This window comes from Podarcis gaigeae (genome assembly GCF_964106915.1).
Source record: "Podarcis gaigeae genome assembly, chromosome: 16".
Lineage (NCBI taxonomy): Eukaryota > Metazoa > Chordata > Lepidosauria > Squamata > Lacertidae > Podarcis > Podarcis gaigeae.
Genome location: NC_139693.1, coordinates 4,800,910 through 4,821,992, shown reverse-complemented (window position 1 = coordinate 4,821,992; position 21,083 = coordinate 4,800,910). Strand labels below are relative to the sequence as shown.

The window sequence follows — 21,083 nt, the reverse complement described above, 5'->3', positions numbered from 1 at the left end:
TATACTGGACCGAGGCCATTTAGGGCTTTAAAGGTCAGCACCAACACTTTGAATTGTGCTCGGAAACGTACTGGGAGCCAATGTAGGTCTTTCAGGACCGGTGTTATTTGGTCTCGGCGGCCGCTCCCAGTCCAGCTGTCGCATTCTGGATTAGTTGTAGTTTCCGGGTCACCTTCAAAGGTAGCCCCACATAGAGCGCATCGCAGTAGTCCAAGTGAGAGATAACCAAAGCGTGCACCACTCTGGCGAGACAGTCTGCAGGCAGGTAGGGTCTCATCCTGCGTACCAGATGGAGCTGATAAACAGCTGCCCTGGACACAGAATGGACCTGCACCTCCATGGACAGCTGTGAGTCTAGAAGAGGAAGGACTTCCTCACACAGAGCACAGATAAACTCTGGGATTCGTTCCCATAAGACATAATGATGGCCAACAACTTAGATTTGAAAGAGGGTCAGGCTGATTCAGGGAGGAGGCAGAAGAGACTGTCAGTGTCTAGCAGCCTAGGACTGTTCTTCCTCTACCGTCAGAGACAGTAAATGCCTCTGAACAATACCAGCTGCTGAGACTCACAAGTGGTGAGAGGGCTGCTGTTGCACTCAGGTCCTGCTTGCAAGCTTCCCATTATGGCATCTGGTTGGCCACTGGGAGGACAGGATCCTGGGCTAGGTTGGCCACCCCCCCCCCCCCAGCAAGGACTTGTTTATTGAGCAGACATTTTAGAATTAGAATTCCCTAACAGTTTCACTTTTGAAGCTTTAAGAAAAACGCCATTTTGTTTAATTTAAAAGCTGTCTGGCAAAAGAGCACCCCGGCCTGTTCTTCCATTTTCTGTCCAGCTGTTAAGGTACCTTTAGCACCAGACAGAGCTTATTTGCCTAAACTGCTGATTCCTTTTCAGGCTTGTAGATTGTCTAGTAGCACTTTTCAAGAAGATTGTTTTTCTAAGCTGCATCATATGCATTCAACCAAGTCCACGCCTGCAGACAGACAACAGTTCTTAATGGCCTGATCTAGCAGCCAGCCTCTTTTGATGTTCTTATAATAATATTCTCCCTTGGTTTGTTTTGACCATTGTCCTCAGCTCGCCTCTGCAAATGGGGAGGGGGCAGTGCTGCTGCCTTGGGAAGGAGCCCGGAGTTCCAGCGTACCTAACTAGACCTCTCCCCAAATTTCCCTTTTGCCAGCTTTTCTGGCACTCCAGTGCCCACGTTCTAGGAGGTGCCGCCGAGCAGTTCTACGGTGCCTACCTGTGCCACGGACCCAGCACTGAAAATGGCTTCTTCTACGACATGTATTTGGATGAGGAAAGGTAAGTTGGAAGGGCGATGGTGGGGAGTGCGGTTGAAAAGGTGCGACTGAAAAGGAAAAGGGGGTAGGAGAGGAAAACAGCAGATGCAGGCTGTAGTTCTTCAGGTTACAGAGTTCTTGTAACAACTGGCTGGAATGTAAAGAAAGTTGGAAGTTAAAGTCCTTGGTCTCTTGGCTGAGCCACTTTAGAGGCCCTTCCTCCCCTCTCTCAAGTGAAAGGGACACGTGGCTCAGTAGTAGAGTCCTTGCTTGGCATTCAGAAGGGCCTGAGTGTTTTCTCCAGGTAGGGCAGGGAATTTCCTGTGCCTGAAACCCTGGAGAGAGACTGCCAATCACTGTAGACCAGGCATCCCCAAACTCGGCCCTCCAGCTGTTTTGGGACTACAACTCCCATCATCCCTAGCTAACAGGACCAGTGGTCAGGGGTGATGGGAATTGTAGTCCCAAAAACATCTGGAGAGCCGAGTTTGGGGGTGCCTGCTGTAGACAATAATGGATCAAGGGTCTGATGTGGTATAAGGCAGTTCCTTCTGTTCCTAATTAAATTAAGCCTTGCTTTCAGAACCATAAAGGCTGCAGACTTTGATTTATTTTTAAGGAACAGCTGTAGCTCAATGGCAGAGCTCCTGCCTTCCATGCAGAATGCCCCCGATCCAATCCCTAGTGGCGTCTGCATGTAGGAAGGGAACGTTCCCTGCCTGAAACCCCCGGGGAACTGCTCCAAGTCAGTTATTATAACCCTATTATAAGAAAAGGTTGCAAGTGGACACCTATCCTTTCTAAAGAGAGCCAGTGTGGTGTAGTGGTTAAGAGCGGTAGTCTCGTAATCTGGTGAGCCGGGTTCGCGTCTCCGCTCCTCCACATGCAGCTGCTGGGTGACCTTGGGCCAGTCACACTTCTCTGAAGTCTCTCAGCCCCACTCACCTCACAGAGTGTTTGTTGTGGGGGAGGAAGGGAAAGGAGAATGTTAGCCGCTTTGAGACTCCTTAAAGGGAGTGAAAGGCGGGATATCAAATCCAAACTCTTCTAAAGGTTGTGTGTGTTTTGTGGTTGCGGTGTTTCGTTGCATCCCACATGCTTCTCTTTGGGGGGGTGGGGTGGAAGGAAGCGAATATATAAAATAAGAAAATGATTTCTCCCGCCAAAGGGCTGACCTGGGTTGCAATGGAACAGAGTGTGCACCTTGGAAAAAATAGGCAAAAGTCAGCCTAACCCAGTGCTAGATGCAACAATGGCCTGGCTTGGCATAAGGCACCTTCCTGGGTCCCCATTTAAATCATCCGTTTATTCAGAAACATGAGGACTGGAATCTTAATTTTATTGCTTAGAGCCAGGGCTGTAGCTCAGTGGGAGATTACCCACGGTGCATGCAGAGGGCTCCAGGTTCATTCTCTGATTGAGCTGGGAAGGACTCCCTGCCTGAAGCACCAGAAAACAAACACACAAAACGTAACCGGCTGTGCATTCACATAAACAATTCTCTTCTGTATTTTTATCACAGTATCAAATACTACTCTTGCACATTATCAACACAAAACCACCATCTCATAAGTTCCATTATCTTGATATACTACATACAAACACGTACAGCTGATGAAGCCCAGGAGGTCGAAACAAGGCATTATTCCGGAAATCCTTGTCAAGATTCTGTGGAACTGTAGTAAGCTCCCATTTGGATTTTATGAACATACAAAGACATACGTGGAACAGAAACTAGCAGATATTTGGATTCTATGAATGAACTGATCTATTGGGACTTCTGCTTACATTGTTGTACTTTAGGTGTTGATAATGTGCAAGAGAAGTATAAAAATACAGGAGAGAATTGTTTATGTGAATGCACAGTCGATTATGTTTTGTGTGCTTGTTCAATGTATTTTACGTAACGCTAGTTTTGATCTTGTTTTGCAATGAAGCACTGGAGATACATTGCTGCCAGTCACTGTCAACAGCATTGTGCTAGATCATGGGTCGGCAAACTAAGGTCCGTGGGCCGGATCGGGCCCAATTGCCTTCTAGATCTGGCCTGCGGACAGTCCAGGAATCGCTGTGTGGATCGCCAGCGCACATGTTCTTTCCCTCTCCCTCTCTCACGGCGGCGCTTGTCTCAGAGACGGAGCAATCTTGTCCCACACTGGCGCTGTCGATGCTGGGAGTTGGCTTGCCTGCCTGTCCGCCTCAGCAGGGTGGCGCTGTGAAGGAGGCGTGTGACGGCAGCGGCTGCTGCGTTTTCCTCCTGCTCCTCCTCCCTCTCTCACAGTCTGCCCTCTCTTCCTCCCTTCCTTTTCCACACAGCTTCCTCACGCGCTTTCTTCGTTGCCGCCTGCTTCCCTCCCTCCTTTATTCCTCCCATGGCATTCAGGTGGGTTGTTGCGGTGGCAGCTTGCAAGTTGATGGGCAGCTCTGTCTTCTTCTCTGCGGTGCCTCTCAGGAAGCAGCAGCAGCAGCAGGTGGTGGGTAAAAGCTCCGGCGACGCCCCAGTTCTCCTACCTCTGCCCGCGGTTCCTCCGTCAGGGCTGCTGCTTCTGTCTTCGCTGGTTGACTCAGCCTCCTACCCCACCATGGCACCTGGCTGGCTGGAGAAGCTCAACTGCGGCTATTGGGACGACAGCTGGGACTAGTAAAGCGAAGCATCTTCAGGCCTCTTTGCGGACGGGCGAAAATCGTTCATTATTTATTTTTTTCCTTCAAAATATAGTCCGCCCCCCACAAGGTCTGAGGGACAGTGGACCAGCCCCCTGCTGAAAAAGTTTGCTGACCCCCCCTGGACTAGATGCACCTTAATGATCTTACTTGGTATATGGCAGCTTCTCATGTTCCTCTTAATGTGTTCATTGCTTTTGAGATTTTGTTGTTGAAAAAAAAGAGGCAGGATAGGCATGACATATTGAATGTGAAAAGAATCTCCTTCTGAAAGTGGTCTGTGTGTATGCGCGCGCGCGCACGCACGCACTTTTTGCCTTGCACAAATGAATTGGCCTGTAGGACTTCCTCAATCCCGTGGGTGTGCGTGTTACACCTCTGCTCTCCACTAGGTGTCGCCACTGGTCAAGCAATGGCTTTTCTGTACTGAGAAATTTTGCTAGTCTTGAAACTTCTTTCCAAATCCCCCTGATGATTTAATCTCTGAATCGTCATAAAGTTTGACTTAAGCAGAAGGGTTGCTGGTTGAAGGTGGGGGGGGGGAAGCTTTGCGAGAGTCAGAAAATGGCAAACAGGATAACAAAGCCTTAATCTCCAAAGTTTTTAAGATCAAACAAGCAGGGAAGTAAATAAACTTGATTAGGAGCAGTTCACAACATATGCAGGGACAAAGGCTGTCTGGTCCACAGAACTGGCTGGTCCAAATCAAGGTTTATCTTTCTGTCTGTTGGTTAGGTATCAAAACTTTGAAGATCAGGGGTTTTATGACCCTCTTTGTCATTTTGGGTCTGCCTGGGCTGCCTATGATTGCTTGACATTATCTGTTGATGTCTCCATGTGTCCTGTAAAATGCTTCTCATTTCTTTCTTCTTCACAGGACTGTGTCCAGTAAAGACCTGCCAGTCCTGGAGGAAATCTGCAAGGGGATAATCGCCAAGAACCATCCCTTTGAACGGCTGGAAGTCTCTCGAGAGGAACTAATGGAGCTCTTTAAGGTGCAAACTCCAAAGAATGTCAGAAGCGCCCTCCGTCATTTCGTAGAAAGACGGAATAAAAAGAAGCTTAGAATTATTTAGTTAAATGCTGGGGCCTCTGCCTTGCCAGTGACATAACTGGATTTTGCACCTGAAACCAAGATGAGTGAGGATGGCAGGAGTGTTCAGGAAGGCAACATCTGGGCAAGTACTATGTTAGAGGAGCACAAGAAGGACAAGAAAAATAGTTTACTGCTTAGGTAAAATGTGACATATTTGTCCCCTGAGCTGAGGCCATGGTTGTTCAGAGGTTATTGTATTGCTAGTCCATTTCCAGTTTGAGATCTGGTCTCCCTGGTGTTCATGGATTGGAAATCTTGTTGTCATCCTTGACCACTGACTAGGGTGGAATCTTGCAGCAACATCTGGGCTGCCACAGATGTTCCACACCTTAGTTTCAAGGTGCTGTGGGGCATTCTTCCCTTTGCTTTCCTACCCTACAGGAATTTCCACTCCTGAAAATGTTGTGGCTGTGAAAATTACTAAAATGGCTGGCAACAGGTTCTTCGAGCTTTTTCTTCTGTTTTTGTTTTGATGGCCTGGTTTCTGAAACAGCTGCAAAGTTGTATACAATTCCTAGAGGTTGACTGCAGTTTGTGGCATCTGCTGCCACAGGATGCGCCAATGAACCAGAGGCTTTAGTGTAGCTTTTAAGAGGGCATGAAACCAGTTTCTGAAGAGCTGCCTGTCAGTGGCTATTAGTCAACTGAACCTCCATGTTCAGAAGTTGTCTATCCCAGTTGTTGGAGACATAAACACCTGGCTTCCACCCTCTCTTTTGGGGCCTCCCAGAATAATTTGTTTGGGCTTTTGTGGGGAAACAGAACGATGGCCTAGTTCAGCCTTCGATGGGCTCATACTCTACAGATATTTTGGACTTCAGCTCCCATCATCCTTAGCCAACACTGCTGTGCTAGTATGTCATTGGGGAGAGCTGTAGTCCAAAAGATCTGGAAGGCCCCAGAAGGCACGGGGAAAGGCTGGGCTTGGTGGCCGATTTTTAGAAAGAGTGCAGGGTTCCTCTTGCATATCCCGCTTGGATATGGGAACATAGGTGCAAACTCACAGTCAGGCACAGCCTTCGAAATACACAGCTCCATTTGACTGGTTTATCCAGAGTGTTCCGTGCTTGCTAGGATTAGAGGGGTCGTATCCAGTGCCGTATACGTGACGTGTTTTGCACAAGAGAACTTGTAAGTAGGTTGCTGGTCACTTGTGTTGACCGATTGTGCAATCTGTTGCGCAACGAGTTTCCACTGGCACAGCTTGTTGTGCTGAATTGCCCTTGCACTAGCAGAGAGAGAATGCAACCCACAGCCTCCAGGTCTAATGGCAGGATACCATTCGTGCAACAGTAGAGAGAGAGCCTTGAAGGACAGCCTTCACCTATGTATTTTCAGCGAACCTGCCCAGGTCTAAGTATCTGCAATTAAGGTCCAACTAGGCTGTTGAACGCAAGGAACGGGGCCTTTTCAGTGATGGCCTCACATTTCTGAGGCTTCCTCCCAAAGGAGAGGTGTTGCTCCCTCCCATGTTTTGCTTTTAAGCAGGCTTGTTCTTTCGACCCACTTCTTATTGAAATGATGAGCTGTGTTTTGAATATTGTTCCTTCTCTCACTGTTTTGGAACTAATAATGGCTTTTTAGTAGTGTGGGTTGTTTCAAACAGCTAGTAAGATTTCAGTTCTCATTGTTGTTGTTTAGTCGTATAGTTGTGTGCGACTCTTCGTGACCCCCTGGACCAGAGCACGCCAGGCACTCCTGTCTTCCACTGCCTCCCGCAGTTTGGTCAAACTCATTCTGAGAACACAGTCCAACCATCTCGTCCTCTGTCGTCCCCTTCTCCTTGTGTCCTCCATCTTTCCCAACATCAGGGTCTTTTCCAGAGTCTTCTTTTCTCATGAGGTGGCCAAAGTATTGGAGCCTCAGCTTCATGGATCACTGCCTTGCCGTGGAGAAGGGGCTTGAATAACTCAGAGAAGCTATGAGCTATGCCAAGCAGGGCACCCAAAATGGCAGGTCATAGTGGAGAGTTTTGACCAAACGTGATCCACCTGGAGCAGGAACCGGCAAGCCACTCCAGTGTCGCCAAGAAAACACCATGGACAAAGACATCAGTTCTCATGGTTCTGATTAATAGGCCAGTTTAAATAGGACTAGAGGAAGCTGCCATTGAGGTTCTTCCAGGGGTTTCAGGCAGGGCATATTCCCAGCCTTACCTGGAGAGGCTGGGGATTGAACCGGGAGACTTCTGCATGCAGGCCTGGTGCTCTGCCACTGAGCTACATGCCAGCAGCTTTGGGTTGAGCATTCAGACTAATTTTCTTCTTTTGGAAAGTGTTCAGGGAAGTGGGATTTTGGGTAATGCGGTTGCGGGATGAATAGAACACAGAGGAGCTGGCAGGATCAGGCCAGTGGCCCACCTAGTCCAGCACCCTGTTTCTCACAGCGAACTATTACAAAACTTCCTTGACGATTGTTGGCTCTTTCTTTGCCCTTCCAGCACAACAAGTTCAAACTTCAGATTATTGACGAAAAGGTGAAATCTCCGACTGCCACCGTGTACAGGTGAGAGAAACCCTCGACTCTGGACATCCACGGCTAACCTGCGCTTGTTGCTTCCTTTTGAGACGCGGGTGGCACTGTGGTCTAAACCACTGAGCCTCTTGGGCTTGCCGATCAGAAGGTCAGCGGTTTGAATCCCACGACGGAGTGAGCTCTGTCCCAGTTCCTGCCAACTAGCAGTTCGAAAGCACGCCAGTGCAAGTAGATAAATAGGTACCGCTGTGGTGGGAAGGTAAACGGTGTTTCCGTGCACTCTGGTTTCCATCACTGTGTTCTGTTGCGCCAAAAGCAGTTTAGTCCTGCTGGCCACACGACCCGGAAAGCTGTCTGCGGACAAACGCAGGCTTCCTCAGCCTGAAAGTGAGATGAGCGCCGCAACCCCATAGTCTCCTTTGACTGGATTTAACTGTCCAGGGGTCCTTTACCTTTACCTCAACCGCCTTTTGAGAAAACAGGAGCGCCTCCTGATCTTTAGTGCAAATCTGAGCTTATTCCTGGCGATGCAGATGAGCACGTCAGTTTATTTATTTTTTTAATAATATTTATTAAGTTTTTACAAATAGAAGTTTAAAAAACAAAAACACGCAAACAGACAAAAAACAAAAAACAAAATTTAAAAAGAAAAATTTAAAAAAGAAACATCACCCTTTCAAATATCGTACCACTCATTAACTTATTTTCATGACTTCCTCACACCTCCCTTTTTTGTATTCCATTTACAAATTTGTTCAGCAAATTCATACCCTCTTATTTTACCCTTAGTAATTTTTCCTCACATATTATAACTTCTAATCATATTGCTAGAACCACTTCGTTTCATTCCAACGTCATTCACATTCAAAAATTTTGCAATATTTCTGCAAATAAATTTTAAATTTCTTCCAATCTTCTTCCACCGTCTCTTCTCCCTGGTCTCGGATTCTGCCAGTCATTTCCGCCATCTCCATATACTCCATTACTTGCATCTGCCATTCTTCCAGGGTGGGTACATCTTGTGTCTTCCAATGCTTTGCTGTGAGAATTCTCGCTGCTGCTGTTGCATACATAAAGAAAGTTCTATCCTTCTTTGGCACCAATTGGCCGACTATGCCCAGGAGAAAGGCCTTCGGTTTCTTAGGGAAAGTGTACTTAAGTACCTTTTTTAGTTCATTATATATCATCTCCCAGAAAGCCTTAATCCTTGGGCACATCCACCAGAGGTGAAAGAATGTACCTTCAGTTTCTTTACATTTCCAACATTTGTTATCGGGCAGATGATAGATTTTTGCAAGCTTGACTGGGGTCATGTACCACCTATACATCAATTTCATAATATTCTCTCTCAAGGCATTACATGCCGTAAATTTAATTCCAGTGGTCCACAACTTCTCCCAGTCAGCAAACATAATGTTATATCCTATATCTTGTGCCCATTTTATCATTGCAGATTTTACTGTTTCTTCTTCAGTATTCCATTTCAACAGCAAATTATACATTCTTGACAATATCTTAGCATTGGGTTCTAACAATTCTGTCTCTAACTTTGATTTTTCCACCTGGAAGCCCACTTTTTTGTCTTGGTTATAAACCTCTCTTATTTGAAAATAGTGTAGCCAGTCTCGCACCTTGTCTTTGAGCTTCTCATAACTCTGCAATTTCAATTTATCACCTTCCTCTTCCAAAATTTCCCAATACTTTGGCCATTTAGTCTCCATGTTAAGTTTTTTCAAAGCTTTCGCTTCCATAGGTGAGAGCCACCTTGGGGTTTTACTTTCCAAAAAATCTTTATATCTCGACCATACATTGAACAATGCTTTCCTGACAATATGGTTTTTAAAAGCCTTATGTACTTCAACCTTGCCATACCACAAATATGCATGCCATCCAAATACATTATCATGACCTTCAAGATCTAGGATATCTGTGTTTTCGAGAAGTAGCCATTCCTTCAACCAGCAAAAAGCTGCTGATTCATAGTAAAGTTTAAGATCTGGCAGGGCAAATCCCCCTCTATCTTTAGTATCCGTAAGTATCTTAAATTTTATTCTGGGCTTTTTCTTATATGTCGTAAGAACCTAGGAAGAGCCTTAGGGCTGGCTCAAGTCAATGGCTCAGCATGCTGTCCTCACAGTGATCAACTAAATTCCCCAATGGGCTGGGGCATCGGTGTAAGCAATATTGCCACCTAGTCCTTTAACAGACCTGTTGCGATCGCCACAGCGTCAATGCTCCTGTTATTCTAATTTAGTTATGTTTAGTTATATTTCTTAAAGACATATTTATATTTTAAAAAACAAAAGCCTCAAGGCATCGTAAAGCGGGTTAAAATACATAAAATAATATGAATCGGTCTTTGACCGCAATAAAAAATTATTATTAATACACAAAATATAAGCAATTTCGTAAGTCGTCTTCTTCTTTGGTGATCCCTCATAGTCAAGTACGATTGTCTTCCATGAACACGGTCTTAGCAGTGTGTCCGTGGGTGACTGTGGAGGCCATTTCTGGATCCACACGTTGCTCCACAGTGGGGACATTGGTTTCCAGGCAGGAGTTGATCACGGTGAGGGTTTGCCAAGAGTGCCTTCCTCTTAGCAAGTTTCTCCCTTTCGTCCTGAGTTAGAGCGTCTTCAAAATCCATAACAGGTTTGTTAAAGGCTGTTCTCCAGTTGGAGCATACGTACGCCACCTAAGGAGTTAAAGCATTAGGAATAATCAAGGCCCGATACTCACCATTTCTCCTCTTTCCTGTCTGCAGATGCGGGCCCTTCATCGACCTCTGCCGGGGGCCACACGTCCGGCATACGGGGGAGATCCGTGCACTGAAGCTCCTGAAGGTGGGTGCTAATGTCCCAGGTCCTTGCATCCGGAAGTAGGGTGGGGAGCCTTTGAGGGGGGGCTGAAGAGCCTGGTGCAAATGCTGCGAATCAATAAAATAAAGATAAGCGTATTAATGAAGCATAGCTGTTGTGTGAACATTTTAATGTTTCATATAATTCCCCCCCCCCCTTTGTATTTGTTTTTAAGTCACTTGGAGGCTTGTTAGGTAGCAAGTGACCATTAAGTCTAAATAGCAATAATAATAATAATAATAATAATAATAATAATAATACAGTGGTACCTCTGGTTGTGAACAGGATCTGTTCCGGAGGTCCATTCGCAACATGAAAAGAGCGCAACCCGCAGTGGTGCATCTGCACACGCGCGGGTTGCAATTTGCCGCTTCTGCACATGCGCATGACGTCATTTTGAGTGTTTGCGCATGCACGAGCGGCGAAACCCAGAAGTAACCCTTTCCGGTACTTCTGGGTCGCTGCGGGACGTAACCTGAAAGAACGTAACATGAAGCAAACGTACCATGAGGTATGACTGTAATAATAATAATAATAATAATAATAATAATAATAATAATAATAATATGCCAGGTGGTAGAAATGCCAAAGTTGTGCTAATGTAACAGCTTAAGCAGAGGCTGCTGAACCAAGCCAAGGACCCACCTAGTCCAGCATCCTGTTCCCACAGGGGCAAGGCAGATGCCCTCAAGGGAAACCAGCAAGCAGGGTTTGAACACAAGAACCACTTTTCCCACTCACAATTCCCACCAACTGGTATTCAGAAGCATTGCTGCCTCTAGCAGTGGAGGCAGAGCATAGCCATCCATAAATTTGCCTAAAATTCTTTTTCGAAGCCATCTTAAGTTGGCCGCCATCACTGCCTCCCCCGGAAGCCAGTTCCATACTTTCACTGCTTTCTTTTCCCCTGTCCTGAACCTTCACATGTTCAGAAACCCCAGGGGCTTCTTTTCTGGACCAGGCAATATTGCATGCTTATTTTATTTCTTTTCATTCCTCTTGGCTTGGCAGAACGCCGCCTCCTACTGGCACGGAGACCCTTCGAAGGAGTCCCTGCAGCGGGTCTACGGCATCTCCTTTCCCAGCTCCAAGCAGCTCACAGAATGGGAACGTGCTCAAGAGGAGGCTGCCCAGCGGGATCATCGGCGGATAGGCAAGGTGGAATTAAGACCTGTTGGGTCTGGTATAACCTCTGGGAGGAAATGCTTCCCCCCCCCATGCTCCAAGGGAGGGGGAGGTTTTTTTTTAAGCCCAGGGAGTCACATTCTTTTATGAACAAGCACCTTTAAAATATATATTGATGCACTGGCACCCTGCCTTCCTGCTGAGTAGCTCAAGGTGGTTGTACGTGGTTCTCCCCCATTTTTATCCTCTCATTACTCCTGCAAGCCATAGAGCAGGCATAGGCAAACTCGGCCCTCCGGATGTTTTGGGACTACAATTCCCATCATCCCTGACCACTGGTCCTGTTAGCTAGGGATGATGGGAGTTGTAATACCCAAAACATCTGGAGGGCTGAGTTTGCCTGTGCCTGCCATAGAGACAGTGACTGGGACCAAGCTCTCCTTCTGAAGATTTGAACCCTGCTCTCTCGGATCCTATTCCCCTGTTCTAATTACACCGCACAGACTGACTTTGTTCCTCTGCAGGTTCAAGAGCTTTTCTTCTTCCATGAACTGAGCCCAGGAAGCTGCTTCTTCCTCCCCAAAGGAGCACACATTTACACAACTCTTATGGACTTCATTAAGGTGTGCTCTGCTTCCTAATCCATCGCTTCTCAAATGTTCCAGTGTTTGCCTGTGCGTGACTTATGTGCAAAGGTCAGAGCTGGTCTGTTTGAGGCAGATTATCTAAGTTCATCCTTCCCTGGCTAAGTATCAGAAACAGTCCGTAAGAATGACAATTCAAGTTGACTTTAAACCCAGTGTTCGTTATTGATATATACAATGCAAAGATGTTTCCCTGTACAGTGCAGTCAGGATTTTGTATGGTAAGAACTGGATAAAATCTGTGTCCAGACAGGAGAATAGGATGGCCAGTTTGAAAAAGACAGTTTCTGCCACTCTTGCTACATCAGCCCAGTATATGTGAGCAAAGAGATGCAAGCAAACAATCTAATTTCCTGTGCAGACTTTATTAAAAGACGAACCACATAGCCTATTGGAGCGAGTTATAAAGTCAGGAGGGACTGTGGGTTAAACCACAGAGCCTAGGACTTGCCGATCAGAAGGTCGGCGGTTCGAATCCCCGCGACGGGGTGAGCTCCCGTTGCTCGGTCCCTGCTCCTGCCAACCTAGCAGTTCAAAAGCACGTCAAAGTGCAAGTAGATAAATAGGTACCACTCCGGAGGGAAGGTAAACGGCGTTTCCGTGCGCTGCTCTGGTTCGCCAGAAGCGGCTTAATCATGCTGGCCACATGACCCGGAAGCTGTACGCCGGCTCCCTCGGCCAATAAAGCGAGATGAGCACCGCAACCCCAGAGTCGGTCACGACTGGACCTTAATGGTCAGGGGTCCCTTTACTTTTATAAAGTCAGGAATTAAAAAACAAACAAACGTTTATTATTTTTAATGAGCTGGTGCGTGAAGAAAACTAATATTAAATATCTTTTAGCCGTGCTGGGACTAATGCTCCACCTGTTACTTAATTCTCTGCCCCCCAACTCCTGGGGTATCCCCCTCCCTTTTGTTTTTTGGTGTCCCAGAGTGAGTATCTCAAGCGCGGCTTCTCGGAGGTGATCACCCCCAACATTTACAACGCGAAGCTGTGGGAAGCATCTGGCCACTGGCAGCACTATGCCGAGAACATGTTCTCCTTCAGGGTCGAAGATGAGACCTTTGCTCTCAAGCCAATGAACTGCCCTGGCCATTGGTGAGTTATGAATTATTGGGGGGGCAGGGGGGATGGAGACCTGGGAGGGTATATTCAGCTTGCCCCTACAGCTCCACTGATGTGCCTTGAGAGGTTGAAGCAAGTTCCTCTCCCTTTCTTCCACGTAGCCTCATGTTTGGCCACCGCCCCCGATCCTGGAGGGAGCTGCCTCTCCGCCTTGCTGACTTTGGGGTTCTGCACAGAAACGAGCCGTCGGGAGCCCTGACTGGGCTGACGCGGGTGCGCCGGTTCCAGCAGGATGACGCTCACATCTTCTGTGCCATGGATCAGGTGAGGGATGGGGCGATGGCAAGATACAGTGGTACCTCAGGTTACATACGCTTCAGGTTACAGACTCCACTAACCCAGAAATAGTACCTCGGGTGAAGAACTTTGCTTCAGGATGAGAACAGAAATCGTGCTCTGGTGGTGAGGCGGCAGCGGGAGGCCCCATTAGCTAAAGTGGTGCTTCAGGTTAAGAACGGACCTCTGGAACGAATTAAGTACTTAACCAGAGGTACCACTGTACCTGCATGGCTGAACCCGAAGGCCCCACCTGTCTCTGTTGAAACAGCTTTTCTCTCTCTTTCCTTTTCTTTCTTCAACCTTCCTCCTCTTTGCTCCTATTTCTTTTTTGATTGGATTTTTAAAACATTTCTTTTATTCTCGTATATCATAGAAATAGAATTTGTGTTGGGTATAAACTTTGGTATACCTTTTGATGAGTATCAGTTAAAAGGAAATGTAAAAAAACAACAACATAAAAGTCTTCTGATACCAAATGGGCAAAAACTGGAACATCTTTTAAAGGAGAGGAGGGAATGCCGGGACAAACCAGGAAGGGACGGGATATGATCACCTCTTTTCTTCTCTCTTCCCCCACCCCTCAAATTCAGCTGGAAGGAGAAATTCAAGGCTGCCTGGACTTCCTTCAAGCTGTCTACTCTGTTTTCGGATTCACTTTGCGCTTCTACCTCTCCACCCGCCCCGAAAAATTCCTCGGGGAGCCTCACCTTTGGGATCGGGCCGAGGAGGTAAGAATGAGACCCCCTGCCATTGCCTGTTGTTGTTGTCGTTTAGTCATGTCCGACTCTTCGTGACCCCCTGGACCAGAGCACGCCAGGCACTCCTGTCTTCCACTGCCCCCCGCAGTTTGGTCAAAATCATGTTCATAGCTTCAAGAACACTGTCCAGCCATTGCCTAGGATAGCCAATTTTTTCCCCTGCCTGCAAATTGATCAACCTGAGAAGCACTTAAATAGCTTTCAATGTTATGTTTCAATCCATATTCGTGCAGGTTTTATCCCTCGCAGTGATGGGAAGGATTAGCTTTGTGTGTGTTCTCCAAATGCTTCTCTCCCCTTTAAAAATATCCTTTGTTCCATCCTGTCTGCTAGGCAAACATGCCCTGAGGTCCTTTTTCTGCTCAAAGAAGCTCCCGTGACCTGGCCACCCAGCTGGCGGGCGCTTGCCAAGTGGAAAGCCAGCTCAGTTTCCTGACTCCTCCTTTTTCTCTCACCTTCCAGCTGCTGGAAAAAAGCCTCCGAGACTTTGGACAGCCTTGGGAGCTCAATCCTGGGGATGGCGCCTTCTACGGGCCAAAGGTCAGTGAGTGGCCCTGCCTGCCAGAAATCCTGAACCGTAGGAAGAGCCCAGTAGCTGGATGCGGCCAATGGGGACCCACCTAGGCTCTGGTTCCCCCTAACTCTAGAGCTTGTGGGCATCCAGCCAAGCTGAATGCTGCGAAATTCAGAGCTGTTTGAATAAAGTCCTTCTCTGTGCAGTGCAGAGTTAAAACTATGGAACTCTCTCCCACAGGAGGCAGTGATTGCCACCAACTGGGAGGGCTTTAAAATAGGACAGGACAAATTCATGGATGGCTGCTAATCCTGGTGACTCTGCTCTGCTTCCATAGTCATAGAGGCAGCAGTGGTTCTGAATCCCAGTTGCTGAAGACTCCAGGAGGGAAGAGTGTTCTCTCTCTATGTGGGACTGCCCTTGAGACTGACCCAGAAACTCCAGCGGGTGCAGAATGCCGCGGCGAGACTCTTTACGGGGTCCTCGCCATGGGATCACATTCACCCAGTGCTTTACCAACTGCACTGGCTCCCGGTGGAGTACAGGATCAGGTTTAAAGTGCTGGTTTTAACCTTGAAAGCCCTATACGGCCTAGGACCCTCGTACCTCTGGGAGCGCCTCTCCTGGTATGTACCACGGAGGACCTTACGGTCTTCAAACAAAAACATCTTGGAGGTCCCGGGCCACAGGGAGATTAGGCTGGCCTCAACCAGAGCCAGGGCTTTTTCAGCTGTGGCCCTGATCTGGTGGAACCCTCTGTCACAATAGACTAGGGCCCTGCAGGACTTGACATCTTTCCGCAGGGCCTGCAAGACAGAGCTGTTCCACCAGGCCTTTGGCCAAGGCATAGTCTGACCCCCTCCTTTGGTAATCCTCACAGAACTCTAGCCGAATGGTTGCCATTAATTTGATTTTGAATTGATTTTAGAATGAATTGATTTAGAATGCTGTGTTATTTTTATTGTTGTTAGCTGCTCTGAGCCTGGCTTTGGCTGGGGAGGACGGGATATAAATAAAATTGTTTTTTTTTTATTATTATTGTTATTGTTATTATTATTATGTCTGAATCCTGCTTGTGGGTTCTCATTGGGGCATCTGGTTGGCGACTCTAGGAACAAGGTTCTGGACCAAATGGGCCCCCTTTGGCCTGATGCAGAAGGCTCTTCTTATGTGCTTGTGTTCACAGTGAGAACCAAGCCCACTCCTCTCACTTCTGAGTCCTGGCGACTGACATTCAAAAGCTGCCTGCCTCCGACAGTCAAGGCAGAACATGCCCAGTAGGGTTGGCAGCCACTGACAGCCTTATCCTCTGTGGATTTTTCTGATCCTCTTTGAACATTGCCCAACGGCACTTGCAGGTCAGAGCTAGCTGAGGCACGTAATGGGTCCTGTTCCTCACAGCATTCTCTGTGTTTGCATTTTTCCCCAGGTTGATATTCAGATTAAAGATGCCCTCGGCCGGCACCACCAATGTGCCACCATTCAGCTGGATTTCCAGATGCCCATCCGGTTTGATCTCTCATACGCAAGGTGAGCTCTGCTCCAGGTAGATAGCCAGGGGGCTTCATATACTTGCCACTCTGCTCCTGCCATCCCCTAAAATTCCCAGGTTGCCTTCGAATTTTCATGCAGGGGGATTTAATGAAAAGAAAACGTTTTGGAAACAGAGGGAGCTGTCTCCTGCCATGTCAGGCCATTATGGTCTAAGGGGAAGGCCATAGTTCAGCGGGAGAGCATCTGCTTTCCATGCAAAAGGTCCTATGTTCAATGGCATCTCCAGGTCGGACAGGATTTCCTTTACCGAAATCCTGGAGAACTGCTGTCAGTGAGTGCAGACACTACTGATGTAGATGGGCCAATGGTCTGACTGGGTAGGAGGCAACTTTGGGGCTTCCTCTTGGTTCCCCTGGACACACCTGTAGCTGTCCAGACTACAATCCCCACCATCCCTGACTGGCTGGGATTTATCCCGATCCTTGGTCTAGGCTGACAAGGCAGAGTTTTCTGTCGGGGGCCTTGAAGAGCCCTACCTGGAGTTGCCTGCCTGGGACCTTCTGCATGCAAAGCAGGTGCTCAACTGCTCAGCTATAGCTATTCCCTTAGAAATAAAGCAAGGTCCCAGTCCTCATGGTTCTGGAAAAATGACTGGTTTTCAACAGCATGGAAGGACGCTCAACTCCCAATCAACCAGCATAGTTACTGGTTAGAATTCTTATCATTATTAAGATCCCACTCTTCATCACAAGATCTCAGGGTAAATACACACAGTAAAAATACAAGGTAAAAACACAAATAAATAGAGTCATGCCTCATGTTACGTCTGCTTCACATGACGTTCTTTCAGGTTATGTCCTGTGGCGACCCAGAAGTACCAGAAAGGGTTATTTCCGGGTTTCGTCGCTCACACATGCGCAGAAGCGCATAATGATGTCATGCACATACGCAGAAGTGGCGAATCGCAACCCGCGCGTGTGCAGATTTGCGGGTTGCGCTCTTTTCATGTTGCGAACGGGCCTCCGGAATGGATCCTGTTTGCAACCAGAGGTACCACTGTAGTTAAAATGGTTAAAACTAAAACAAAAAAATAATGGGTACTGTAGCCCAGTGTTTCCCAACCTTGTGCCTCCAGCTGTTTTTGAACTACAACTCCCATCATCCCTGACTAGCAAGACCAGTGGCAAGGGATGATGGGAATTGCAGTCCAAAAACAGCTGGAGGCACAAGGTTGGGAAACACTGCTGTAGCCCCCTAACACCTGGAGAGGCACAGGCTTCCATTGTAGCCCTGCGCTAATTGGCCGTGGTTCTGTAAGGTGATGGTGGGGAGCCTTTGGCCCTCCAGATGTTGTTGAACTTCAACTCCCAGCAGCCCCAGCAAGCATGGCCAGTGGCTGGGGATGCTGATGATGGGAGTTGTAGTTCAGCAATGTCTGGTGAGCCACAGTTTTCCCCACACCTGCTCTAGACAGGAGTGTTTGCCCACCGTCCCTGGAGATGCCATTGGGAATTGACCCGGAGGACGTTCCGCATGCAAAGCAGACTTTCTGCCGCGGAGCTACAGGCTCTTGCATTTTCAGTTCTTGGCTGAAGTGGCTCAGATGCACCCGAGTTTCTTTCCAGACCTGCCAGATTGTGCAAGCAAAACATGGAGTAAGTTTTGTGCGAATGAACCTGGCACCGTAGCATGCAAAGCAGATGTTCCACCACTTGGCTTGCACCCTTCGCTCCCCCCTCCCCCCCCAAAAAAAAGCCCTACACTGAGCACAGCACATTGCCATAGTGTTTATAACATCAAGCAAGAAGCTCAGACATGAGTGCGTAACTTCTGAGAGAGCCAACGCAAAATCTCCACGGCGATACCGTCAGAGGAGCCTCATTCTCGGGTCTCTTTGAGTGGAAGGTTCCCTTTTCTCACTCTCTCCCTCTCCCTTCGCTTCCTCACACCCAACTTTCGCAACTGGTCCTTCCCCTACCCAACCCCTGTCTGACCACAGGACAGGGAAAGAGGAACTGCCTAGGAATCTGAAGGCACTTTTGTTTAGTAGCTTTCTGGAGATTGGTTTACCAGCTGCAGGAGCTAATCTCCAATCTGCGTGGCACCAGCTGTGTGCCAGCTCTAGGTGTCAGACTTGGAAGAATGGGGAAGTGTTTTGCCTGCCAGAGGTCTGACTGTAACCTTGTTGTTGGGCAAGCTTTTTTGTGCATCTTGGCAAAGATCCCTCTTAGAAATAAGGAATATCTAGGTGGGGAGACTGGGCCCCTTCAAAGTACTATCTATCATCTATCTATCTATCTATCTATCTATCTATCTATCTATCTATCTATCTATCTATCTATCATCTATCTATATCTATCTATCTATCTATCTATCATCTATCTATCTATCATCTGAAAAAAGCAATTGTCTTAATTTTAAATCACAAAACAGGAGTAACAACACAAGCAGGCAAAAGCAAAAAAAAAACCCCGAAATAAAATTTTGTTCCAGACCTGACGTGGTTTGGTTTGGTTTGGTTTGGTTTGGGGAAGGGAGGGGTTGAGATCCTTGTTCACCTTCCCAGCAGGAAGTCAGGAACAGCTGCTAGAATCTGCATGCGAAAGGTCCCAGGTTTTACTGCTGACCTCTCCAGTTAAGTCTGGGAATACCCCCTGCCTGAAACCCTGAAGACCAGATGCTGGACAATGTGGACAAATACTGACCAAGCATCTGACTTGGGTATAAGGCAGCTTTCCTGAGTCAGCCCTTGATTTGGAACCACAAGGACTGGAATATTAGCATTATTTAGTGGTAGGATCACATGCTTTCCATGAAGGTTCAGTTCCAAGTGGCATTGGCAGGAAGGGATGGGAATGTCTCTTGCCTGAAATCCTGGAAGGCTGCTGCCAGTCATTGTAGACGGAACACCCAATGATCTGATTCAAGGTATGGCAGCTTCCTTCATTCCTAAACATGTGCCATCTCCTGCCTTCCGCCACAAATCCACAGGGAAGCTACGGGGCCCACCTGAGCGAAGCTTGCACCCCTGGCCTAGATTACGCAAACGCACTCAGCCCACAGCTGCAGGCAGCAGTGCTTCCGAATCCCAGGGGTGAGAGAGCTCTTGTGCTCAGGTCCTGTTTGTGGGGATTCCCACTGGCATCTGATGGCTGACCATGGTGAGAACAGGAGGCCAGACTAGATGGGCCACTGGCCTGATCCAGCAGGGCCCTTCTTACCTTCTTAATTTCCGTCGTTAGCGTTGGGGCAGAAACCAAGGTTAGCTTCACCCAAAAGGATTTCAGGAACTTGGAGCATACACAGCCCTGAGAGTTCAGGTGCTGACTCTGTGTGTTCATGTCTCATACAGCAAAGACAGTGGTTTGGAGGAGAGACCAGTGATGATCCACCGAGCGGTCCTTGGCTCTGTTGAGAGGATGTTGGCTGTCCTGGCAGAGAACTACGGCGGGAAATGGTGAGTGACCGGAGGGGCTGTGCCGCTGATCTTCCTTGCTGGGTCTCGCCATGTTGCAGGATGAGGTGGTGAAAGTGACGGCAAGGGGAGGCTGCCATTGTTTGAAAACGTTTCCTCTTGTTCAAATACGTATAGATGAAGTTCGTAAAACAATGCACGGCCTGGGGAAACTGGATAGGGAAAAGTTTTATCTCACGTAACGCTAGAAGCTGTGGACATGCAATGAAGCTGGACAATTCAGGACACAAAAGGAAGTCCTTCTTACTGAACCACATAGTTAAACTATGGAACTCCTTCCTGCAGGACACCAACCTAGATGGCTTTAGAAGAGGAGTAGACAAATTCACGGAAGCAAGAGGGCTATCAATGGCTTCCAGCCATGATGGCTATGCTGCGTCTTCATAGATGGAGTCAATAATAATTTTGAAAACTGGAAACCTGGGTGCCCTTGGCTGAAATCTTGCTTGCAGGCTTCCTGTTGGGACATCTGGTTGGCTACTTGGAGAACGGGATGCTAGTCTAGGTGGGCCATTGGCCTGATCCTTCCAGTTCTTATGTTCTTATAAATAGGCCAGATCGCTCCCTGCTGCTGTGTTTCTACCTGTCAAAGAAAAATCAACAATCAAAATGTCCAACTTTTAAGTGTTAAGCTGGCATTGTCCCTGTGGAGCCAGCTATATATGCTCTCCGGAGTTTATTGTGAACAAAAATGCTGCAATGTGGGGCAAAAGCAGTCAAGGAATCAGAACCATCAGTTTTTGTGAAGCTGCGAAAGCTGCTGAGTGTCAGCCATAAAAGTTAATAAATCAATAGATCATCCAGGAACTGGGAGCTGCAGGAGGGGAAGGAAGAATTAGGCTGACTTGAGAGTGTTGTGCTTTCTGCTCTCATTGCAGGCCCTTCTGGCTGTCCCCGTTCCAAATTATGGTGATCCCTGTTGGCCCAGACGTGGAGGACTATGCCTGCGAGGTGAGAGACAAGAAGAACTAGCATGGATCTGCCTGTTCGTTATACACAAAGCATTATACGCTGTGAAATCATGTAAGGAAACAGTGAAGGGGAGAAGTATTAGGTGCACAATTCAGCTTTCTAGGAATTTCAGTGCATTAAAATTTCAGTGCATTAAAAAAAAATATACTCTAGTCCTCATGGTGTGAAAAGTGTGCCATAGCAGCTTCTGCTGAAATGTGGGAAAAGCTATAGAGGAGGTCAAGAAAGCCCCCCCCCCTCCCCAATCTATCATGGGCAGGACTTCTGTTTCATTGCTTGGCCTCCTTTTAATCACTCCCTGCCGTCCCATGT

The 21,083-nt window shown here is 47.6% G+C and overlaps 1 protein-coding gene across 5 annotated transcripts in view; it reads left to right on the top strand.

Moving 5' to 3' along the window:
* The window catches only part of TARS2 (threonyl-tRNA synthetase 2, mitochondrial), a 49,486-nt gene that overhangs the window by 5,416 nt on the left and 22,987 nt on the right, over positions 1-21,083 (top strand). For 4 of the 5 annotated variants that reach the window (XM_083715681.1, XM_083715680.1, XM_083715679.1 and 1 more), the window contains exons 4-16: positions 1,187-1,311; positions 4,831-4,948; positions 7,490-7,554; positions 10,289-10,367; positions 11,394-11,540; positions 12,032-12,130; positions 13,086-13,252; positions 13,381-13,543; positions 14,149-14,286; positions 14,779-14,856; positions 16,260-16,360; positions 19,677-19,781; positions 20,678-20,750. In XM_083715681.1, the coding sequence (XP_083571807.1) occupies positions 1,187-1,311; positions 4,831-4,948; positions 7,490-7,554; positions 10,289-10,367; positions 11,394-11,540; positions 12,032-12,130; positions 13,086-13,252; positions 13,381-13,543; positions 14,149-14,286; positions 14,779-14,856; positions 16,260-16,360; positions 19,677-19,781; positions 20,678-20,750 (1,458 nt within the window). The other variant, XM_083715683.1, reaches the window with a different exon arrangement.